At 44.4% G+C, this 22516-nt stretch overlaps 1 protein-coding gene and 1 long non-coding RNA gene across 2 annotated transcripts in view; one reads left to right on the forward strand and one right to left on the reverse strand.

Moving 5' to 3' along the window:
- Positions 1-14227, reverse strand: part of TRIM35 (tripartite motif containing 35) — a 27071-nt gene extending 12844 nt beyond the window's left edge. The window contains exons 1-2 of the mRNA XM_081810433.1: positions 13689-14227; positions 434-529 (exon numbers count right to left, since the gene is read on the reverse strand). Of these exons, the coding sequence (XP_081666559.1) occupies positions 434-529; positions 13689-14123 (531 nt within the window). The 5' untranslated portion in view covers positions 14124-14227. The remainder of the gene's footprint in view (positions 1-433; positions 530-13688) is intronic.
- On the forward strand, positions 14186-20343 carry LOC145718936 (uncharacterized). The gene is made up of 2 exons (XR_014142103.1): positions 14186-14661; positions 16856-20343. It is a non-coding gene; the product is annotated as an uncharacterized LOC145718936 (long non-coding RNA).
- The last annotated feature ends 2173 nt before the right edge of the window (positions 20344-22516 follow it).

The raw sequence follows: 22516 nt of genomic DNA on the forward strand, positions 1-22516 counted from the left end.
CGGGGGAAACACAGCGTCGGGCGGACAAGATGTACTTTCCGTTAGAGAGGCCAGGACCGCTGATGGAGTGGACCGGGGGAGGAAAAGGGAAAGAGGAATAACTAAAGAGCCCCAGGTCATCGGTGGCTTGCGCAGCTGGGTAGATGGTCGAGTGCGGCACGTGTTCAAGCTGGTCTGAAACCACCGTGCAGACCGCACAGGTCACTTTTCACGCCCCTCCCACAGCTGCTGGCTCTCTATTCAGAGAGGCCACGGCAACGCGGCCGCCACCACCAGCAACCTAGGACGTGACTATGCTAGACCCTCAGGGCTAAGGCAGGCTGCATCTGGGTCAACACCCACAGTCAGGGCGGGCCCACCCTCGCCTCTCCCCCCCCCAATTCTCCCACTGACCCAGGTATCCCTAATCTCCCCGCCCAGCCGGAGCACTCACCTGATTGTGCTTGGCAATGGCCTCGTAGGATCGCCTCATGGCCCAGAAGGCCTTGGCTTTCTCCCGCAGCGCGTGCTCCATGTTCCTGCACTTGGCCTGCCGTGAGGAACGAGAAGGAGGAACATTAGGGCTGGAGGCCAGGCAGGGGCAGGGCATACTCCATTTATAGCTGGAGTCCCACTTCAGTGGGGGTACAGCTCAGCCACATTTACTCAACCCATCTGTCCACACGCTGCAGGGCACAGCCCTGACCTTGAATCTAGGTTTTAGTATAAAACTCTCTCAGACACCTTCTAGCCGGCCCCTTTGTTTTATACCTGGTACAGATGGGGAGACAGAGCCGAGGAGGTAAATGACCCGTTCCCTCTCAAGCTGGCCATAGTACACAGAGAAGGGCATCCCACTCAGGCCTACAGCTGGTCCAGGCCGTCCATGAACCCCTGAGCTGTTGCCACTCTATATAGACAATGTGCTCACAGGCTCTCTTAATGACTTTCTAAACTGGACTGGCCTGCAGTCAGTAATGAAAAGGTCTGATTACAGGTCGATCCAGTTAATCCTATAGGGCCTTATCCAAACTACATGTCTCCCCACATCCCCACCTTATTGCAATATTCCAATAGTGCATGGGCCATGCAAAATACTTTAATCACTGCTTTAATCAAATACTTTTTGTTTAGTAGTCTTGTTTTTTTAAACTTAACCATTATTGCTCTGATCTCCTTGGACTCCTTGAAGAACCATTACCAGTTTGAGGTTGGATTCCTACCTTTTGTATTCAAGGACTATCCATTTCTCTCCATTTTTATCCTTTTCTCTCCTCATTCTGAGAAAGCTTACCAAGTTTTTCTTTGGAAAAATAGTAACAATTCTAGTGGCATTAATTATAAATGACTAGCATTTATTGAGCATTTACTATTTGCCAGGGAATGTGTAAATTACTTTACAAATTATGTCACTTAATCATCACATCATCCCTATTAGGTAAGTAATAGGATTAGACTCATTTTATAAATTAAAAAAAAAAAAAAGCCAAAAGCACACAAAAGGGAAGTGAGAGCACACAGCTAGTATGTCGCAGGACAAGGATGTGAACCTAGACAGTGGTGGTAGGCAGCCCCTAAGATGGCTCCTGGTGATCCCTCCATCCTGTGAGATAGGAAAGTCTACTGCTTTAAGATTCCAAGTTTGGGGGGTGATTTGTTATGCAGCAGTACATAATAGAGATCTGTCCTCAAAAGCCTCATCCCCACCTGGACCTGATTCAGATGACGAGATTCAGAAGTGGATGCTGTAATGGGGTAAGACGTTTGGGGATCTTGGGGGGGGGGTGAGTGTATTCTGCATGCTAGGGGGACAGGAACCATTGGGGAATAGAGGGCAGATTGAAGGACGGGGCCTCTAAAATGGCCCCAGTGGTCCCCACCTCTGGGGATTCATGCCCTGGTAGAATCTGCTCCCCATGGGCTGGACCTGATGACTTGCTTCTAACCAGCAGAATGTGGCCAAAGCAAAGGGATATTGCCTCTGAGATGAGGTGACTAAAAGCCTGTGCACATCCTTTCTCGCCCTCCGTTGCTTGCTCAGTGGGATGGAAGCCACCTGCCACGTTGTGATGCAGCCTATGGAGTGGCCCACGGAGCTAGGAATTAAGGATGGCCTCCAACCAGCAACCCATGAGGACTGTAATCCCACCAGTGGCCACACAAGTGAGGGAGCTCGAATGGTGACCTTGGCCTACTTGAACCTTCAAATGAGACCGCAGCATCAGGAGAGATCTGAAGCAGACATGCCCAGCTAAGTCATACCCAGATTTCTGACCCAGAGAAACCACGAAGTAATAGATATTGCTTGTTTCAAACCACTATTTTTGGAGGTAATTTGTTATGCAGCAATAACTAGGCTGTCTGTCCTGCTCCAGAGCCCACTCTTGTAACTGCTGTACTCCAGAAAATGCTTTCATTTTCTGCAGGTTTCTTCTTTTCTATTCATTTTGGCCACTTTTAGGATCTTCTTGAGAATAGGTAACAGATCTTTTTGTTTTCTGTAGTATAACATCTCTAAGGTGCCTCCTCAAAAGCAAAATCAAATCAGTATGAATATCCCACAAGGCTAGTGAAATACCATCCTAATGTTTTGTGGCAGAAGAGGTTTTGTTACAAAGTCATCTAATAAAGTTCAAAACAATTCTGTGATAAGCGTGGATGACAGGAGTGAAGCAACTGCCCACACACGTTACCCAGGGGTGTGCTGGCCCCAAAACAACGCAGCCCAGCCCTCTGCCTTCAACCTTGACAGCTAGGGAGTTACAGGCGGATGAGGATGGTAGGGGCGTAGGGTGGGGGGGGTGACAGTCCCTGTCCTTTCCCAAACTTTTGAAGCACTTGGAGAGTTCTGGTGTCATTCAGCGAAGACCAACCCCAAAATGACCCTTCTCTGAGGTGTGAGTTGATGAGATCCACTAATGGTTCTATTAGTAACAAGCAGTTACTACTGCACATGCGCTATGCATCACGCACTAAATTACGCACTTAATAGAGATCATGCTACTTAATTCTTTTTTTTTTTTTAAAGATTTTATTTATTTATGTATTAGAGAATGAGAGAAACAGCATGAGAGGGGAGGTCAGAGGGAGAAGCAGGCTCGCCGCTGAGCTGGGAGCCCGATGTGGGACTCGATCCCAGGACTCCAGGATCATGACCTGAGCCGAAGGCAGTCGCTTAACCAACTGAGCCACCCAGGCGCCCCATGCTACTTAATTCTTACATTCTTGTGAGGCAGGCACTACACTCCTCTTACAGAGGAGAAAATAAGGCCCAGAGGAGTTGAGCAACTTGCCAAAATTATACTTAGACTTTAGCAGAGCCAGGACTTGTATCCAACAATAAAGGCCATGTTCTTAGCCACACTACACACCCTATCTCATTCAGAGAGCGAGTACTATGTTTGTCTGCCTGCCATTTATGTTTCTGAAAGTGTCATCTTATTCCCAAATTTGTTGTCAGCTTCTTTAGTTCTAGAGTAAGTTTATAATTCTGTCAATACTTTGCCCAATTCCTTCAATAACCTAGCATGTTAATGACCTTCCTCCCATAAATGTCAAACTAAACAACACATTTTAAAAACTAATGGCTATTCCCAAACTGGAAACCAACCAAATGTCCATGAAGAAATGGCTGAATTATGGTATATTCATAGAATGGAAAACTACTTAGCAATACGAAAGGAACTACTGACACACAGTACATGGGCACGTTTGTATATATGTGTGTGTGTGTGTGTATGTGTGTATATATATATATGAATTTATAAAAGTTTATATATGTAGGGGCGCCTGGGTGGCTCAGTTGCTTAAACGACTGCCTTTGGCTCAGGTCATGATCCTGGAGTCCCGGGATGGAGTCCCGCATCGGGCTCCCTGCTCGGCGGGGAGTCTGCTTCTCCCTCTGACCCTCCTCCCTCTCATGCTCTCTGTCTCTCATTCTCTCTCTCTCAATAAATAAATCTTTAAAAAAAAAAAAGTTTATATATGTAAATATATATACACACATATTTGTATATGTGTTTACATGTTTATATATGTATATATGCATATACATAAAATTTACATAGATGTAATATACATATATAAATAAGTATATATATAAATTTTGCCAGAAAGAAGCCAGATACAAAAGAGCATATATGGTATCACTCCATTTACATGAAGCTCAAGAACAGGCAGCACTAATAAGGTGACAGAAATGAGATGGTGGTTGCCTCCTGGTGGACTGGCTGGGAAGAAGGGAGCTCTCCAAGGTGACAGAAATGTTCTATTAGTTCCTTTGAGGAGGCAAGTATAGGGTGTGTGTAACATTCAGAACTCTTCAAACTCAACAGTTAAGATCTATGCATCTTTTTTTTTTTTTTAGATTTTATTTATTTATTTGAGAGAGAGAGAATGAGAGAGAGAGCACGAGAGGGAAGAGGGTCAGAGGGAGAAGCAGACACCCTGCTCAGCAGGGAGCCTGATGTGGGACTCGATCCCGGGACTCCAGGATCATGACCTGAGCTGAAGGCAGTTGCTTAACCAACTGAGCCACCCAGGCGCCCAAGATCTATGCATCTTATTGTATATAAATTATACCTCAAAATTTTTAAAACCTATAAAATGAAAACTTTAGAAGTGTTAGCCTTTTCTTGTCACTTACCAAGAGCGTTCCTTCCTCAATGAAATCCCTTCAATTTCTCTCAAGTTTAATGAGTTGTTTTTTACCTTTCAATCTCTTATTGTTGGCAATTAATTTGCTCTGGCATAAAACATAAATGTGCCTTAAGTAGTTGTAAACGGAACACCTCTTAATCACACCCAGGATGTGCCCCCGTTTCAACCTTATCCCCTTCTTCCTATCAGAGGAAACAAAGATCCTAATTTGTATAGCATTTCCCTGCTTTTCTTCATAGTTCTATCACCTATATATGCATCCCTAATCTAAATAATATACTTTAGTTTTGCCTGGTTTTAAACTTTATATTAATGGAACCATTCTGTATGCATTCTTTTGTGTCTTGTTTCCTTTACCTTGACATTAAGGTTTGTAGGATTCAAACACGTTATTGTATGTAAGTTTATCATTCATTGTTGCATTGTATTCCCCTCTATGAACACGCCACAATCATTTACCCATTCTGGTGTTCATGGACAGTTGGCTCATTTACAATCTTCAAGCAATACAAATAGCATGAACCTTCTTATATATATCTGGCGCACAGGTACACTTGTCTCTGTGCAAAATATCCCTGGAGGCAGGAAGACGCCACAAATATGTGAATCTTCAACTTTAGTAGATATGTCAAGCTGTTTTCCAAAGCAGTTGTAACAGTTTACACCACACAAGTGATGTTAATGAAAAATGTTTCTTAACCATTTGGATCTTTATCTTTAAATACCTGTTCAAACCTTTTGACTATTTTTCAATGCAGTTGCCTGCCATTTTTCTACTGGTTTGTAGGAATTTATTACAGATGTGCAATATATGTCTTTTCATGGGTTAGATGTGTAATAAGTATGTTCTATTATATAATATATATAACAGAATAGAATATATAGAATATATAATACTCTATTACATATTATATTTCTTAATTTCAATATGGTCAAATTTATCAGCCTTTCCTTTAGAATTAGGGCTCCTTGGTTTTAAGAATACCTCCTCCCTTCCCAAACTGCTAAAATAAAAAACCCTCCACATCCTGGGGTCACAAAGATAAGCTATATTATTTGTTCTAAGCTTTACAGCTTTCCTTTCTCATTTAGGTCCAATGTGGATAACCTGGAGTCTATCCTGTGAATGGTGTGACCGTGGAGCTCGCTGCCTCAGAATCATTATTTAGAGTACTAGCATTCCCCACTGATGTACAGGCCACCTCCACCACACATCAAACACAGATGTTTCCAGTTCTCTAGTCTGTTCCCCTGGCCCACCTGTCTGTCTTCTGCCAACATCACACAGCCTTAATTCGAAAGCTGTAAAATATTAAGAGTTAAATGTCTCCTAAGATTGTTTTGGCAATCACTGGCTCTCTGAGTTTTTTTTTTTTTTAGGATTTTATTTATTTATTAGAGAGAGAAAGAGAGAGAGAGAGCGCACGAATGTGTGCACAAGCAGGGGGAGGGGCAGGCAGAGGGAGAAGCAGGCTCCCCACTGAGCAGGGAGCCGAATGTGGGACTCATCCCATCTGACTGAGCCACCCAGGAGCCCAGCTCTCTGAGTTTTCATACAAATATTGGAATCAGCTTGCCAAATTCCACAAAATATCATGTTGGAATTTTGATTAGCATAGTACTGACTCTACAGATCAGTTTACTGACATCTTTAAATACTGAGTCTTCTAATCTATGAACATGGTATATTTTGCCACTTAGTGTTTGATGTCTCTCAATGAAATTATGTATTTTTCCCTGCCAGATTTCTGCAGTTGCATTTATTGCTAGATACCCAAATTTTATACTATTGTAAATGTTTTTTTATATTTGCTGATACACAGAGATACGATTGATTTCAATGTTGACTTTGCAACCAGTATCCTTCTAAACTCATTTATATTCATAATTTATCTGTAGCATCTTTTTATTTTCTCTGCAACAGAAATTTCTATGCAGATATATGGAATCATATTATCTGCACATCATGCCAGTGTAGTTTCCCTCTTTCCTAATCTTACACCTTTTACTTACGATTCCTGATTTACTTTATTAGCTAGGATCTCCAGCACAAAACTGTATACAGTTGGTCAAAATGCGCATTCCTTTTTCTTGACTCCAATGAGGAAACTTTCAATATTTCACCATTAAATATGGTATCTGCTCTAAGCTTTTCAGTAGATATCCTTAATCAGATTAATGAAGTTCCTTCCCTTCCTAGTTTGCTAATTTTTTAAATCACAGAAGTATACTGAACTTCAACAAATTGATTTTTCTCATCTGTTGTCATAATCCTATTTAAGTGGCACAGAACTGGATTGTTTTCTTAGCTATCTGACAATTGTCATTTAACTTGGAATATTTAACGTAATTACCTGATACATTTGCATTTAAACCTACCACCTTGTTCTGTGCTATTTGTCCCACCTATTCAGTATTTCCTTCTCTTCCCCTTTTCTGGGATTTACGATGCATGTTTTATTCCACTTTTTCCCTTTCCATGTATTTAGTGGTGAATCTAGGAAATACTGCACGTAAAAAGTATGAATTCAAGTGAATCTCAACAATATACTTTCCATGTTTGCTTTAGATATTCTGATCTTAACACTAAACATACTTGTATCATGGACAGACCATTCAGGGACTGCATGTAGCCCAAAGAGCGCGCTGAATGAGCAGAAGCTGCAGGTTGACTAGAGGGGGCTCTGCCATGAAGCCCTGTCAGGACGAATACGGGTCATCACGGCCCTGGATGGAGCTAAATGGCCCATGACAGGTGTGGAGCATCTCCCAGACCCCAAGCCCAAAACAGCAAATGAGCTCTGATTTTAGTTTCGAATTACGACACTCAGGATTACTTATTTATAAACATGCAAAACAGGAAGTTTTTATTTACACTAAAGGATTCAGAATGTGATTATATAGTCTACATCGTTTATTTAAAAATTACAATTTGATCCCTTAGGCAACAAGTTTCAAGAGTATATTTAATACCCTAAGGATTTTACAAAATTGTTTTGCCCAAAACATCCATTAACACAGGTGCTATGTGGTATAACAGAAAATGGGAAGGGCACAGGTAAGAGAAAGAATAAATATTATTTCCCAAGATTGTCACAGCATCCCTCAGGTACCTATCAAAGGCTAGAGTCATGTCTGTAGCCAGGGCTGTCTAGCCCAAGCCAGGTTTTCTGTCTTCCAAGGCCCTGTGTATACTGTTGCTTCTGACTAATTCCTGTCTGCACCCTGCAACTATCTCAACGTAGCCTTGAAGACTCAGCTCAGGCTCCCTTCACTTCCTCCAGAGAGCCATTTTGATCTCCCCAGTAGAGTTCAGGTACATCCTCTGGGCTCTCATAGCTCCCACATACACCTCTATCGTCCCACTTACTACCCTGGATAATCAATCACTTCACTTTCCTGGAAAGGCTGCAGGCTCCAAGAAAGGGCAGGTCTTCTGGCCCAGCACAATGGTGCTCAATAAACCTTTGCAGAAGGAAAGGAAAGGACGCTTGCCCTGCAAGGGGAGAAACTGTCCTATCCATGCATATCCCCAGGGCTCAGCACAAAGTGGATGCTCAATTACCTACCTGCCCAGTCAAGGAGTCCATCGAACGCCTATGTTCTTTCCACTACGCTACACTGCCTCCTGGATTGAAAGTCGGGAGACCTGATTTTTACCCTTGTCTTTGTCACTAACCACTGGTGAGAACTTTGGCAAAAGCTCGCTCTCTCACTGGCGGTCAGGCTCCACACCTTAAAAATGAAGGCATGAAAGCTTCTGCAGACTCTCAAACTTCACTGTAAAAATGAAGACTGCAGTTGTCTGTCCATGCTTACCTAGCCCATCACCAGGGTTTCTAGGCATTTGCCTGTAGTCATTTTCCCTATCTAATTCAAACATTTGTTTTCAGGCAGACTGACACAGCAGTGAAGAGCTCTGGCACCTGGCCCCCAAGTTCAAATCCCTGCTCCTCTGTTTTGCAGCAGATGATTCTGAGCTAATTCCTTCTCTTCTCTGCACCAGTTTCCTCATGAGGGCAAGAGGGATGAGACTGCCTAGCTCGCAGGATTGCTATGAGGTTCCCACTAGCCAATCTACGTAAGGTGCTTCCAAGAGCACACCAGGCCTGTGTTGGCTCTCACTACCATTAGGTGCCACTTAGTGGTGGATAATTTAACTCTCCTACTGGCTGTTCTCCAGGTTTCTTACAAGGATAGCATAAATGCATCCAAGACAACTTCGTCTCGTCCATTATCCCTTTCTTATCCAACCGCACCCCAGTCTCCCGTTCTTCCTTTCCCCGTGGTGTTTCAGTCCTCCTCATGAAGCAGGTGTCCACCACAGTGCCTAGTGTGGGGGTCTGGTAACTCAGGAGCCTCAGTGAGCAGTGTTCAGTAAGCCCCCACCCCTGGGCACATGCCTTACCAAGCAGGCAGTAAATGTCCATGCAACTTGGACCTGGTAGTGTCTGGTCCATAAGGGGGAATCCAACTGGGAGTGCATAGTTAGGAAAAGGGGGGAAAGAATTATAAAGGGGGGGGAGACTTAAGGAAAACATGGAACAGTCCTAGGTAAGATGTGGCCAGACTAATTCTAAGAATCCCAGAAGGAGAATGGATTGGGGCCGGTGCAGGAGGAGGCTGGAGGGCAGAGAATGACTCTCATGTGAGTCCCATGGGATGGGTAAGAAAGGGGACTGGACAAGGCAGTTCGAGGCCTGGGACTTGGCAGGAGGTCGGGCAGGCTTGCCTTGATGATGCAAGGCAGAGCAAACACCAGACGGGGAGTCAGGAAATCTGAGTTCTAATCCTAGATGTACCCTTGCCATTCCCTGCCAATGCCAGGAGTTGCTGCATTCCTCCAAGTTTCTGTTTTCTCACTAGTAAAATAGAACCATCTCCTCACAGTGCCCCACGGCTCTGGGCCTGTTTTTGGGGACCTGCAAGTTTTCCACAAGAGTTTTCAATTAGTGTTTTCATTCAATAACCTAAAAAAACAAACAAACAAACAAACAAAAATACCTAAGGTAAACCTTTTCCAAGTTGCCTTATAAACAGTGTGGACACACGCTTTCAGTTCCTACAACTGCAGTGCCGGCATTTGTATTTGTTAACAACTACCTTGACACCAAACTACACTACTTTCATTGTCTTGGCCTCATAATGATAGAACAGAAGTACACTTAATTTGTGAAGGGGTGAAGGATATACTAGATCTAAATGAAGGTCAATTGTAGCGCAGGAAAAGTTTCAGACCTGCAAAGAGGGAAATTCAGACTGGCAAATCAAGGAACCACACAGATGAGCGTAAAGGAGTATCCCAAACATTGTCAGACAAGCCTCACAGCCACCCAGAGCAGTGCTTTCCTTTCAGCTAAATAAAGCCTGGTGATGAATATTTCAACTAGAACTGAACTGATTTTCTTTTGTGCTTTACCTGTAAACTGTTGTTGTTGTTTTACTGCCTATATGTGCAATAAGCAAGAGGAATTTACGCTAGCTTAGCGTTTGTATGTACGGAATGTATTTTAAGTCACAGTGCTGGAACAGCTTTTCCTTTAAGAAGACTGGGTGCGTTGTTCAAGTTTGAGAAACAAGTGCTAGAGGCTGTCCCTTCAAGCTCCAACACGCACTTCAGCGCTCTGGTCTCAACCCTTATGGCATGTCTGGATAGCTCAGCAGTTCTTTCCCTTCTCGCCCCACTGTCTTTAGGACAAAATCTCAGATCTCTTAACATGCCCTGGATGCCCCTTGGGATCTGTTCCGGACGCCTACCTTCCTTGTCCAGACGTCTCTGGATTCCTGCCTTCCCTGCCCTCTGCCCCACCACTGCTGCTTGCTGCCCCTCACTTAGTGAACTCCTTCTAAGCCTCAGGTCTCTGTGAAATCACTCCCACCAGACAAGAGCAGGCTCCTTGTTACAGCCGTCTGTCACCTCCTGTACTGTCCCTCACAGGAATGTCAGTCGATTATTATTAAATTATGCCTATCTGACTCCAAGAAGCCAGGGGCTAGGACTCCTCTGTCCTCTACTGAACATACTGCGCCTAGCACATAGTAGGGACCCACACGGTAGGATAGTGGTCCTCATCCACTCGAGCCTCTTAAATACCCACACATAACCCACTGTCCTCACAGCTCCCAGAACAGAGAGCCAGCAGGGAAAGTATTACCTGGGGACCAAAGAAGTTTCTCTCAAAGTCCATGACCAGAGTAGGGGCCCAACAAGGCTCCAGGTGAACTCTATAATACCTGCTCTGTGACTTTGGACAAGTTACTTAACCCGAGACTCAGTGTCACTGTCTGTAAAATGGGGAGAATAGTACCTACCTGTGGTAAGCTGAATAAAGATGTCCACATCTTAGAACTTAGAAGCTGTGAATGTATTATTTATATGACAAAGAGGACTTTATAGATGTGGTTAAATTATGGATTTTAAGATGGATGATTATCCTGGATTGTCTCGATGCGCTCAATGTAATCAAAGGGTCCGTATAAGAAAGAGGAAGTTAGTAGAGTCAGAGAAAGCAATGGGAAAAAAGAAGCAGAAGTTGGAATGATGTGCTTTAAAGATGGAGGAAGCGGCCTCTAGAAGCTGGACAAGGCAAGCAAATAAATTCTCTCCTAGCCTCCAAAAGGCACGTAGCCCTGCCAACACCTTTATTTTAGGACTTCTGACCTCCAGAACTGTGAGAAAATACACGTGTGCTGTGTTAAATTGCCATGTTTGTGGCAATTTATTCAACAGCAATAGGAAACTAACACACAACCTCACAGGGGTTTTGTGAGGATTAAATTTATTGACATGTAAACACACCAAGATCACCTGGCACACAGTAAGCGCTCCAAAAGTGTTGGCTGGTACGATTACTCTTTTTGTCGAATTCCTCACAGGGTTGCCTAAGTGATCTTTCTAAGCACACATCTCACCACGAAGTCCCTATTTAGAAGCTTTCAGAGCTCCCCACGGCACCCAACAGCAGCCCCTTCAGCCTCTTCTCACCTCTCCAGCCCTCCCACACTGCTCTGCACCCAGCCAGCACAACAACTTGTCTATTTACTGTCTGACTTCCCTTGCTACGCCATGAGCGCCACAGGGTGAGGGCTCTGTCTTACCTTTGCGGCCTCAGCACCCCTCACAGGTTCCAGAACACAACACAACACAAGTCCTTGATACACAGCTGTCTAACACGCTGAATGAGTTCCACCCTGCATCAGGCTGAGCACACTGGGCTTGCATTCTCCTCAGATCTTTCCGGACTAGACTCCCTACCTCCTCATACATCGCCCTGGGTGCCTATCAATCTGACTGCATCATCCCTCTGTGTAAAACCCTTCTACTGCTCCCTACCGTCTTTAGGATAAAGGCCAAGCCTCAGGCCTCATGGCTTCTTCTGCATTTCCAACCTTATTTTAACTACTCTGAAATTCTTAGCGCCTAGAAAGTTAGGCCTCCCAGCTTCTGGACCCTTACGTATGCTGCTGCCTCTGGCCAAAATACCCTCCCTCACTCTCTTCACCTGGCTAACACCTCCTCATCCCTCAGGTCTCTGCTTGAAGGTATGAATTGTTGTTTATCTTATGCCTTGCAGTACCCCTGGGACCAAGCAGTACAAGGCATCTGCTGAAGGAACAGGAAGTTGTCCCTAGACCCTATTTGCTTCCCGGCACCTGACTCACTAATCTTGAACCCTGGATTAGCCCGGACCTAGGGGTTCTGCCTTAGTGCTCCTGGCCTTGACTCCTGCCCATCTTCCTGATCTGTACCTGTGACAGCCCCATGGTGATGAGTCATGACCTGATCCATGGTGCCCCCCCTACCTCGACCCCAGCCCCCAGAATGCACTTACTTTAGCTGTCCCACATCAGGACCTGGCACTTCTGCCAGTGGTAATGGGGAAAAGCATTGTTGTGGACCACTGTTAAACAAATAAGGCAACAGGAGTTATAGGGTTATCCCCTTGGTAAGTTCTGTAGTATTCAAACATGCATACTAAAGACATTCCCCTTCACCTGAACTCTGTCTAAATGTGTATGAAATTCTAACCAACTTTCAATATTTCTTAAGAAAGGCCTTAAAACAAACAAAACAAAAACAGTGTCTGGAGACCAGGCATTAGGGGTTCTTACAGTGCCTCCTTTTCAATACACTCAGCTTCCTACCAGTGGGTCTGACCCATGTGTTAGTAGGTGAGGAAATAAATTAGTGTTTCACACCCTCTGCAATCTTTTAAATAAAACCATAAATAAAAATAAAATAACAGAAAATGCCAGAATACAACAGACATTTTCACAGAACTTTTGTTTCAAGTGATACAATACATAAGGGTGTTCCGGATCACAACAGAAAAAATAGGGGGCAAGGTCAAAACATGAGCTTACTATGGGCTAAGGTCAAAAATTCTGAAAACTCCTAAGTTGGCTAATCCTTATTTTCTGATCATTTTTCCTTCTTACACCAAAGTATTCTCCGTGTTACTTCTATACCAAAGTATTTTCCATTCACTTTATTTACAGCCACAGGAACTCTAGGCATTGGGGTGCTGAGATCCAGAATAAACCAGCCAGCCAATGCCAAAAGCCTCTCCACTCCTACACAACACATAGGGCCAGGTCGGGGAAGTATGTGACCCCTTTTGGGAGACCTTTAGGCCAGGTCTTGGACTCCCACACCTCTAACTTGAGTATGCCAAGCTCCAAGATTCTTGGGCGTTACCCACACCTGTCCTTCTCAACCGGGCCCGTGCCACACCCTGCTGGCATAGAGGGTGCTGGCCTCAGCCCTTCAGAAGTGGGTGGGCCGTCTTGGGAGCATCGTGTAACCTCAGTTCCCACACTTCTGTTTACAATCCCTCTTCACCCATCCAGGTCCCCTGGGCCGACCCCTCTGTAGGTTAGCCAAGTCAGAGCGCTGGGGGTCCTGGCCGCAGGACCAGGCGGGGGCCTGGGCACAGAGCTCTGGCAGGCTGCAGTGGCGGGAGCCGCGGGGGCCCAGGGGTGCTGAGTTGCAGTCCGGACCCGGCTGCCACGTGCGCGCTCGGCCACCTCCCGCACACTGCCGCTCTTACCCGAAAGTCGTGGGCAGTGTCTTTCACTGGCTGCACGCGGTGCCCCTGGTGCCGGGGGTCGGCCTGGCACGAGCAGCACAGCAGCTCCTTATCGTCGAGGCAGAAGAGGCTGAACTGGCCGCGGTGAGGGCGGCACAGGCGCGGGGAGCGGTGGCCCGCCCAGCGCGCGCCCTCGGCCTCCTCGCGCAGCAGCTTCTCCACCAGGTTGTTGAGGGTGTGGTTGGTGCGCAGGTCGGCGAGGGCCGCGCGGTCCTTGCACACCGGGCAGGTGGGCGCCACCTGCACCTCCCAGCAGCGGGTCACGCACCCGCGGCAGAAGTTGTGGCCACAGCGCAGAGTCACGGCGTCGCGGAAGGGGTCGTAGCAGACGGCACAGAGCAACTCCTCCTTGAAGGAGCGGGAAGGCCCAGGGGACGCGGCGGGACCCAGCTCCATCGCCCCGGCCGCCGGACCCCAAACCTGTAACTTTCGCTCCCGCCTCTCCCACCCGCCTAGAGGCTCCGGGACCCTGCGGTGAGCGGCGCCCGGCCCCTTCCGTTCGGAGCGCTGAGCGACAGCAGCACCGTCTAATCGCGAGGGGCGCGCTCTGGCGGTTCCGCCCCAGTTCCGATCCGCGCAGGAAACCCCGGAAGAGCGGGGCGGACCCCGGCGCTCTGCGATCCTTGCCGGTCGTCGCCGGTCGTCGCCGGTGCTCTGCGGTCTGGCCAGGTTTAGGGAGAAGGAAACTCCCCATTTGTGCTGCCGGGCTTCCGTGTCACGGGAAACCTATTTCCGATTTGAAATGCGACAGGAAGTTCAGGAGCCTCTTCCTCAACCACTCCCTGGAAATTTCTGGTCCGCGCGGTTGGGAAAGAGCGAGCGCTCCACTTCCTGGTTCCGAAGTAGAGGCAAAGATCTGTCCCCCACCCTTGCTTTCGTTGTTCACTTAGTTTGGCCAGTCTTAATTCTGTACCCTGGAGTAAAGAGGAAACAGGTGAGAGAAGTGGGTAGTGGGAAGACCTCTAAAAAGACCCTTTTGTCCCGTGGTTGCATAAGTGGGCGGGTCACAATGTTTCCAAACTCTGTTTCCTAATGAGTAAAATGGTGCTCGTATCACTTGTCTACGTGAGATGTGAGGATTAAAATTAAATACGGAAAGTACTCATTACATGAGGCAGGCCCCCGTTAAAACAGAAAGAGTAGGGATTGCTTTGAAGCGAGCTATGGGAAGTAGAATCCAGGCTGAATTCCTACCTGCTATAGCAGGCCTGACTCTCTCCCAACTCCCCATTCTTGCCTCAGTTTGACCACTTTACAGCCTTCAGATGTAGGATTCCTTTCCCCTGACACACGTCCATTTTCCCGGTTTCTGTTGGAAGACAGTTCTCCAGTTGTCATTTTTCTGTATTTGAGCAGAGGCACTGACTGCCTTTTTTGGAATACCTTTTCAAGGATGTTTCTGTGGTGAATAGCCTTGGACAACAAATAATGGCTCCCTCTAGGCAAAGGTCTGGCCGACTTAATCTACGTTATGAGAGATTCTGTTTCCCTGAGCTTCTAATTGCTCTTCTATAAGGCAGCCTGCCATGGCCCTCATCACAGAGGATTCTGGGAATCGGGGCTCGGAAAAGTGGCCCAAATGATAATTCTCGGACTATTGTTACCAACGTTAGTAATGAGCCTCTCTTTCTCTCTGATGCAGGACTCTCACCTACCAGCATTCTTGAACCTGTTACAGGCTAACTTGTTAATTTGCAAAACGGCTAAAATCTCAGTCGTTTTATAGTTCTTGACAGTTGTCTTTCAAACTTTTCCTCAGAGTAGCCTGTTTCCCACAAACCCAAGGGGATGAACACCACCAATTACTGCCTTCTGCACTGTTTCTTATGCATGGTTCATGGTTCTGCATTACCTGGGGAGCTTTTTAAAAGCAGATTCCTGGGCCCACTTTGATCTACTTGCCTCTCTGAGAGAAAGGCCCAGCTATTTGCATTTTCACGTGCTCTCCAGGGATTCCCAGGCACACTAAATCTTGAGGCCCACTGTTCTAGATCACATCTGGAGTTAACAGTTACTGATTCAAAAATTAACCTGAGAGGCAGTCTCTGAAAAGGCCACAAGATGGGGCTAATAACCCTACACTCCAGGCACCTCCCTGAAAATCTTGTTTTCTAGTTTCCTTTTCTTTCACTGTGTTCTCTTATCTGTGTGTCCCAGTGCTCTGTCAGTCTATCTGTTTTGCTATCTGTGTATTTCATACTGTTCTTACAGGCTTTTCCCTGTTCGTTTTGTCATTGTTTTTCTCAGACTCTGAGTGGGGCCACAAATCAAAACGGGGGTGAAGAATAGAAATTAAATAGATCTTATTTTCTTTAAGCAGAATACAAAAGTTACCGTTCAACCAATAAAGTTCTCCAGGCTTTCGGGAAATCCGGAAAGGACTTGGTTCTATTCCAAGGCCCACCACTAGCCAAAGGCATGACCCAGGGCACTTTTCTGACTTCCTTTTCCTCAACCATAAAAGGAAAGATCCAACTAAATGCTCCAAGTTCTCAGCAGCAGCTCAAACACTCTGAACTTTCTTATGCTTTGCATAATTTCAGTAAAGAGGGTGACTAATACTTACCCAGAGACCAGAAAAGAGAAATCTTGGTGACTATAAACAGTCTGTCACCAACTTCTGAAGAACTTTTCCAGAGGACCTTGAAGTTCAGGCTCTCTGTTATACCTACCGAACTAATGCAAAAGTCCACTGGCAGTTCTTGCTGTCTCTGACTTGCCCCATCCCAGACCCCAGGCATTCTTGCCAAGCACTGCCACTTTCCAAACCCCTGCTATACCCATGAAAGTGTATGTAAGGAATGACAACTATTTTTCAAATGTTGTGTTAGAGAAAAAAATTTCTAGGTGCAGAAAGATGGGTGAATTCTTTTTTTTTTTCTTTTCTAGACTAGAAAGTGACTCCTGCAAATAAAAGGCAGAGATTAGATTAACAAGATTAGATTTTAAAAGAAAACTAAGACCCAACTGTATGCTGCCTAAAAGGAACCCACTTTAAATATAAGCATACAAATAAGTAAAAAGGATAGAAAAAGATACGCTAACAGGAGTCAAAGCTGGGGTAACTCTGTTAATATATGAAAATCAGATTTCATATCAAAGACTAATAAAGGGATAATGTTCTATAGGATGGCTGCTGAGTCCAACAGTTGCAGAGCTGGCAATTGCAAGAGCAACTTCTAGAAATAGGCAACCAGAGATGCAAACATGATTGAGCTTATTCAACAGAAATACCATGGAAGTCTTAAAGGAGATCACTATAGTCCGATGCTTGATGTGGGACATAGAGATGACTGGGGCCTTCTCTGAAGCCTGAACCACGGAGAAAAAAGGAGGGTAGGGGCTCTGATTTAGTTTGAATAATGCAGGGAGAACTTCCATAAGAAGTAGTGTTAATGTAACTGGTTAGGGATAAACCTAGGGTAGTGAATTGCCTGCCTCTGGGTCAGATTGGTTGAAGACTTCTTTTATTTGATCCACATGTTTTTTTCCCCTCTGTATAATATATAATTTATGATCTTCTAAACTTCAACTTTTTTTTTTTATTTTTTTGTTTTTGTTTCAAGTTTTTATTTAAATTCCAGTTAACATACAGTGTAATATTATTTTCAGGGGTAGAATTTAGTGATTCATCACTTACATATAACACCCAGTGCTCATCACAAGTGCCCTCCTTAATGCCCATCACCCATTTAGCTCATCCCCGCCCCCCACTTCTCCTCCAGCAACCCTCAGTTTGTTCTCTCTAGTTAAGAGTCTATTCTATGGCTGCCTGCCTCATTTTTGCCCCCCCTATGTTCACTTGTTTCGTTTCTTAAATTCCACATGTGAGTGATCATATGGTATGTGGTATTTGTCCTTTTCTGATTGATTTATTTTGCTTAGCATGATACACTCTAGCTCCATCCATGTCATTGCAAATGGCAAGCTTTCATTCTTTTTTATGGCTGAGTAATATTCCATTATATATATTTATATATATATAAATATATGTAAAGTATATTTTATACATAATATATCCCACAACTTCTTTATCCATTCATCAGTCAATGGACATTTGGTAAGCCTCCACCTTTAAAATGCAACTCAAAATGATTAAACAGTAAGCAGATGGATTATCTCATATCACCAAAAGTCTAGAGGCAAGAAGGCTATGTCCAACCCAAAGACACTGAGACCCCAGATTCTTTCCATCTTGCAGGTCTGCCTATGGCTTCCTTTTGGTTGGAAAATTACTGCAACAGCTCCAGGCATCTTACCCTGATAATCAGCCAATGTCCATAAATGGAATAGGGCCATTTCCCTCTACTATGTCTCATTTTCAGAGCTAAGAAACCTTTTCTAAAACCCTCCAGAAGACTTCTCCTCACACCTTATTGGTCAGAACTGGGTCACACACTCACCTCTAAATGCATCACTGGCAAGAGGAATAAGACCACTATGATTGACTTGAACCAGTCAGGATTTACCTGAGTCATGGAAGTAGAGAGATGGTCACTGAGATACATTTGGGACTTGGCTATTTATTAAGAAAGAGAGGGAAATTGCCATTAGGTAGGCAACTATAGGTTCAGGACAGTTGCCAACATTTGCAAATTAGGAGATTTTACATAAAAAGTCAAGATTTCTTTAAAATTAATTGTGCTAAAATAAACATAAAATTTACCATCCTAAGCATTTCTAAGTGTACAGTTCAGTAATGTTAAGTATATTCCCATTGTTGTGCAACCAATACCCAGAACTTTCCATCTTGCAAAACTGAAACTCTTTACCTATTAAATCTTTTTCCCTCCTTCCCCCAACTCCTGGCAATCACCAGTCTACTTCCTGTCTCTATGAATTTGATTATTCTAGGTACCTCATATAAGTGGAATCATACAGTATTTGTCTTTTTGTGCTGGGTTATTTCACTTAGTATAATGTCCTCAGAGTTCATCCATGTTGTAGCCTGTGTTAGCGTTTCCTTCCTCCTTTAAAGCTGAATAATATTCCATTGTATGGGTAGAACACATTTGTGTTTATCCACTCATCCATCGATGGACACTGGGGTTGCTCCCACTTTTGGCTCTTGTGAATAATGCTGCTATGAACATGGGTAGATAAACATCTCTTCGAGGCTCTGCTTTCAGTTCATTTGGATATATGCCCAGAAGTGGACTCTGGATCATAATGGTAATGCTACTTTTACTTTTTTTGAAGAACTGCCATACTGTCTTACATAGTAGCTGCACCATTTTATGTCCCTACCAATAGTGCCACACGGGTTCCAATTTCTTCACATCCTGGCCTCCACTTGTTCTGTTCTTTTCTTTGCATTGTAGGCATCCTATTGGGTGTGATGTGATATCTCCTTGTGGTTTTTATTTACATTTCCCTAATCATTAGTGGTCTTGAACATCTTTCTATATGCTTGTTGGCCATTTGGATATCATCTTTGGAGAAATGTTGATTCAAGTCCTTTGCAGATTTTTAAATTAGGTAATTTTCTGTTGTTGAGTTGTATGAGTTCTTTCTATCTTCTGGATTTTAACCCCTTATCAGATATATAACTCGCAGATACTTCCTCCCCTTCTGTAGGTTGCATTTTCACTTTGTCGATTTCGATGCATAGAAATTATTTATTTTGATGTAGTCCAATTGATCTATAGCTATTTTTGTTGCCTTTTGATGACATAGCCAAGAAACCATTGTCAAATCCAATGTCATGAAGCTTTTCCCTATTTTTTCCCTAAGGTTTTATAGTTTTAGATCTTACGAGTAGGTTTGCAATCTATTTTGAATTAATTTTTTTAAGATTTATTTATTTGAGAGAGAGTGCACAAGCGAGGGGAGGGGCAGAGGGAGAGAGAGAGAGAGGGTAAGCACCCTCTGAGCAGAGAGCCCAATGCTCCCAGGACCCCGGGATCATGACCTGAGCCAAAACCAAGAGTTGGACCCTTAACCGACTGAGTCACCGAGGAGCCCCTCCATTTTGAATGAATTTTTACATATGGTGTAAGGGAGGGGTCCAATTTCACTCTTTTGCATGTGAATAGCCAGTTTTCCTGACACCATTTGTTGAAGAGACTGTCCTTTCCTGCATTGAATAGCCTTGGCACCGTTGTTGAAGATCATTCGACCACATACACAAGAGTGTATTTTGGGGCTATCTATTCTATTCCATTGGTCTATATGTCTGTCTTTCTGTCAGTACCACATTTTTTCATTACTGTAGCTTTGTAATAAGTTTTGAAATCTAGAAGTGTGAGACCTCCAACTCTGTTCTTTATAAAGATTATTTGGCCATCAGGGTCCCTTAAGATTCCATACAAATTTTAGGATGGATTTTTTTTTTTTTTTTGCATTAAATGTTGTTGGGATTTTTATAGAGATTGCATTAAACCTGTAGACCACTCTGGGTAGTATGGACATCTTAACAACCCTACTGAGTATTCCAATCCATGAACACAGGCTATCTTTCCATTCCATTATTTATGTCCTGTGATTTCCTTCAGCCATGTTTTACAGTCTTCCGCCTCCTTCATGAAGTTCATCCCTAAGTATTTTATTCTTTTGGATACTATTGCAAATGGAGTTATTGTCTTAATTTCCTTTTTGGATAGTTCATTGTCTGTCTTTGCTTTTAGAAAAAGAAAGCTCTGCTGCATTGCTACATTAAGCTTCCTCTTCTGCAGGGCAGTAGACTGAATAGCAGGTGCTCCCTGAAATGAGGGACATTTGTTCTCCAGTTTGCTACAGACCCTATGCAGCTAGCTTCCCTCATGTCCCCTGCCTTGCCTCTGTGGACATTCAGGCTTTCAGCCCCTTGTTTGGATGTCCCCCGTGAAGGTTACGCACTGCTGCTCTTCACTGTGAAGGAGGTAGGGTGGTCAGATACTCCAGTACAGACAGGCAACTTGGTACTTGACAAAATGAAATCTAAATGGATTTTCCATGTTCCTGAAATTTCTCTCTCAGCACCCGATTACTTTATTGCAAGTATTTTGAATAGACTTTTTAAAAAATATGTTGTGTGATTTTTTTTCCCCCTCTTAAAATATAGGATGCAGAACATAATGTAAACTTTCCTTCATGACTTACAAAATAGACAATAATTACTGTGCTGCGCTGGGTAATAAAGGGGTGCCCTCAGGAGTTAGCGCAGTATGTAGGGTTCTTTGTCTCTGTCCTGTAAATGGCCACAGATGCCTGTGTTTTAAGCATTCTTGCATTTGCTAGGCACTTCGTTTTTTCTTTCCTTTTTAGAGGCGCTTCTTGCTGCTAACAGCTAATCTGCCTGTAGCAGCCTGCTCTCAATGCCGCTTGATGCTTCCTAGTGTGGGCTAAGCACAGAGAGCCAGCCACATTTGTTAGAATTGCAGATGTCAGTAATGCAAGACAAGGTTCATATGGCCATGCCATTGCTTCAGAGCTTATCCATAGGCTGTGGGGACCCGGCGAGCTCCCTCACAGGTGGGAGTGAAGGATTGAGAGCCAAGAAAGCCAAAGTCACAGAAGTCATGGAGCTGGACCGAACTGGGCAGGGCAGCAGGCAGGCTCCATTTCCACACGGGCACCCTGCACGAGCACCCTGCAGCCCACTGCCCTGCAGCCATCCTGGGGAGCTGCGCAAGGCCAGACAGCGGTGCCCGGAGCTGTGGAAATTGCCCTCCCTCTGTGGCACTGAGACTCTGCCTGTTGTCTTTAAAAGGAAAATAAAAACATTCTTCTGACTTCTCCAGCTGCCCTCCCTCTTGGGTCCCCAAATTAATTTCTTAATGGATTTAATATGGTTTTATTTTTCCCGAAGAGATTCACTTTGGATTACGTCCAGGAATCCATTTTTTTTTTCCTCCGTGGAAAGATTTCATTTATTTTAACTTTTTCACTGTGAACATTTTCAAACACAATGTGAGAGAGAACAGTATAATTAACCCCCACCTACCCATCATTCAGCTTACATCAGTAATCAAATTTGCTATTTTTGTCTCACTTCTCCCCTCCACATTTGGGGGAATGGGTATGGTGGAGTATTTTAGGTAAATCCTCCCCCCTCTTTTTTATAGTAGGCTCCACACCCAGCGTGGAGCCCAACACAGGATTCGATATCACGATCCTGAGATCATGACCTGAGCTGAAATCAAGTCAGACGCTCAACCGACTGAGCCATCCATTCGCCCCAGTGATGGAGTATTTTAAAGTAACCATTATTTTTATTTCAGGAACACATTTTTAAAAGTTGCAACAGGATATAATACCTTCCATTTATTGCCAGCTATGAGCCATGGCACTAGCAGGGAAATTTACATGTGTTATTTCTAGTCCTTCTGACAACCCTGTAGTAAGTTATTCCCATTTTATAGATGAGGAAATTGAGGTTCTGCCTTAATTTAGAGACAAAAGAAAATAGGCTGAGTGATTGTATATTAGAAGTACATTTGAAGCTATGGTGACAGAAAAGCCCCAAATGCAGCGACGTGAAAAATTTAAATTTCTCATATAAAAGTTCAAGTTGGCCCAGACCATGTCTAGGGCTAGCATTGTGGCTTGATGGCACTAGGGACCCAGACTTCATTTCTCAACACCACAGACCAGGATGGTGGCTCTGGGTTCCATCATTCGGTGCAGGTGGAAAAGGAAATGGTGGAGGCTTGCCCCTTCCCTTGACGGCATGATCCTGAAGCTGCACACATAACTAGCACTCACCAACCATTGCCCAGAACTTAATCACTGGCCATACCTGCAAAGGAGACTGGGACATGCAGTCTTTATTTGGGGCAGCCTAGGACCAACTAAAAATCAGGGATTCT

The sequence above is a fragment of the Leptonychotes weddellii genome, chromosome 2, assembly GCF_054177405.1.
Source record: "Leptonychotes weddellii isolate Sample4059 chromosome 2, ASM5417740v2, whole genome shotgun sequence".
NCBI classification, from domain to species: domain Eukaryota; kingdom Metazoa; phylum Chordata; class Mammalia; order Carnivora; family Phocidae; genus Leptonychotes; species Leptonychotes weddellii.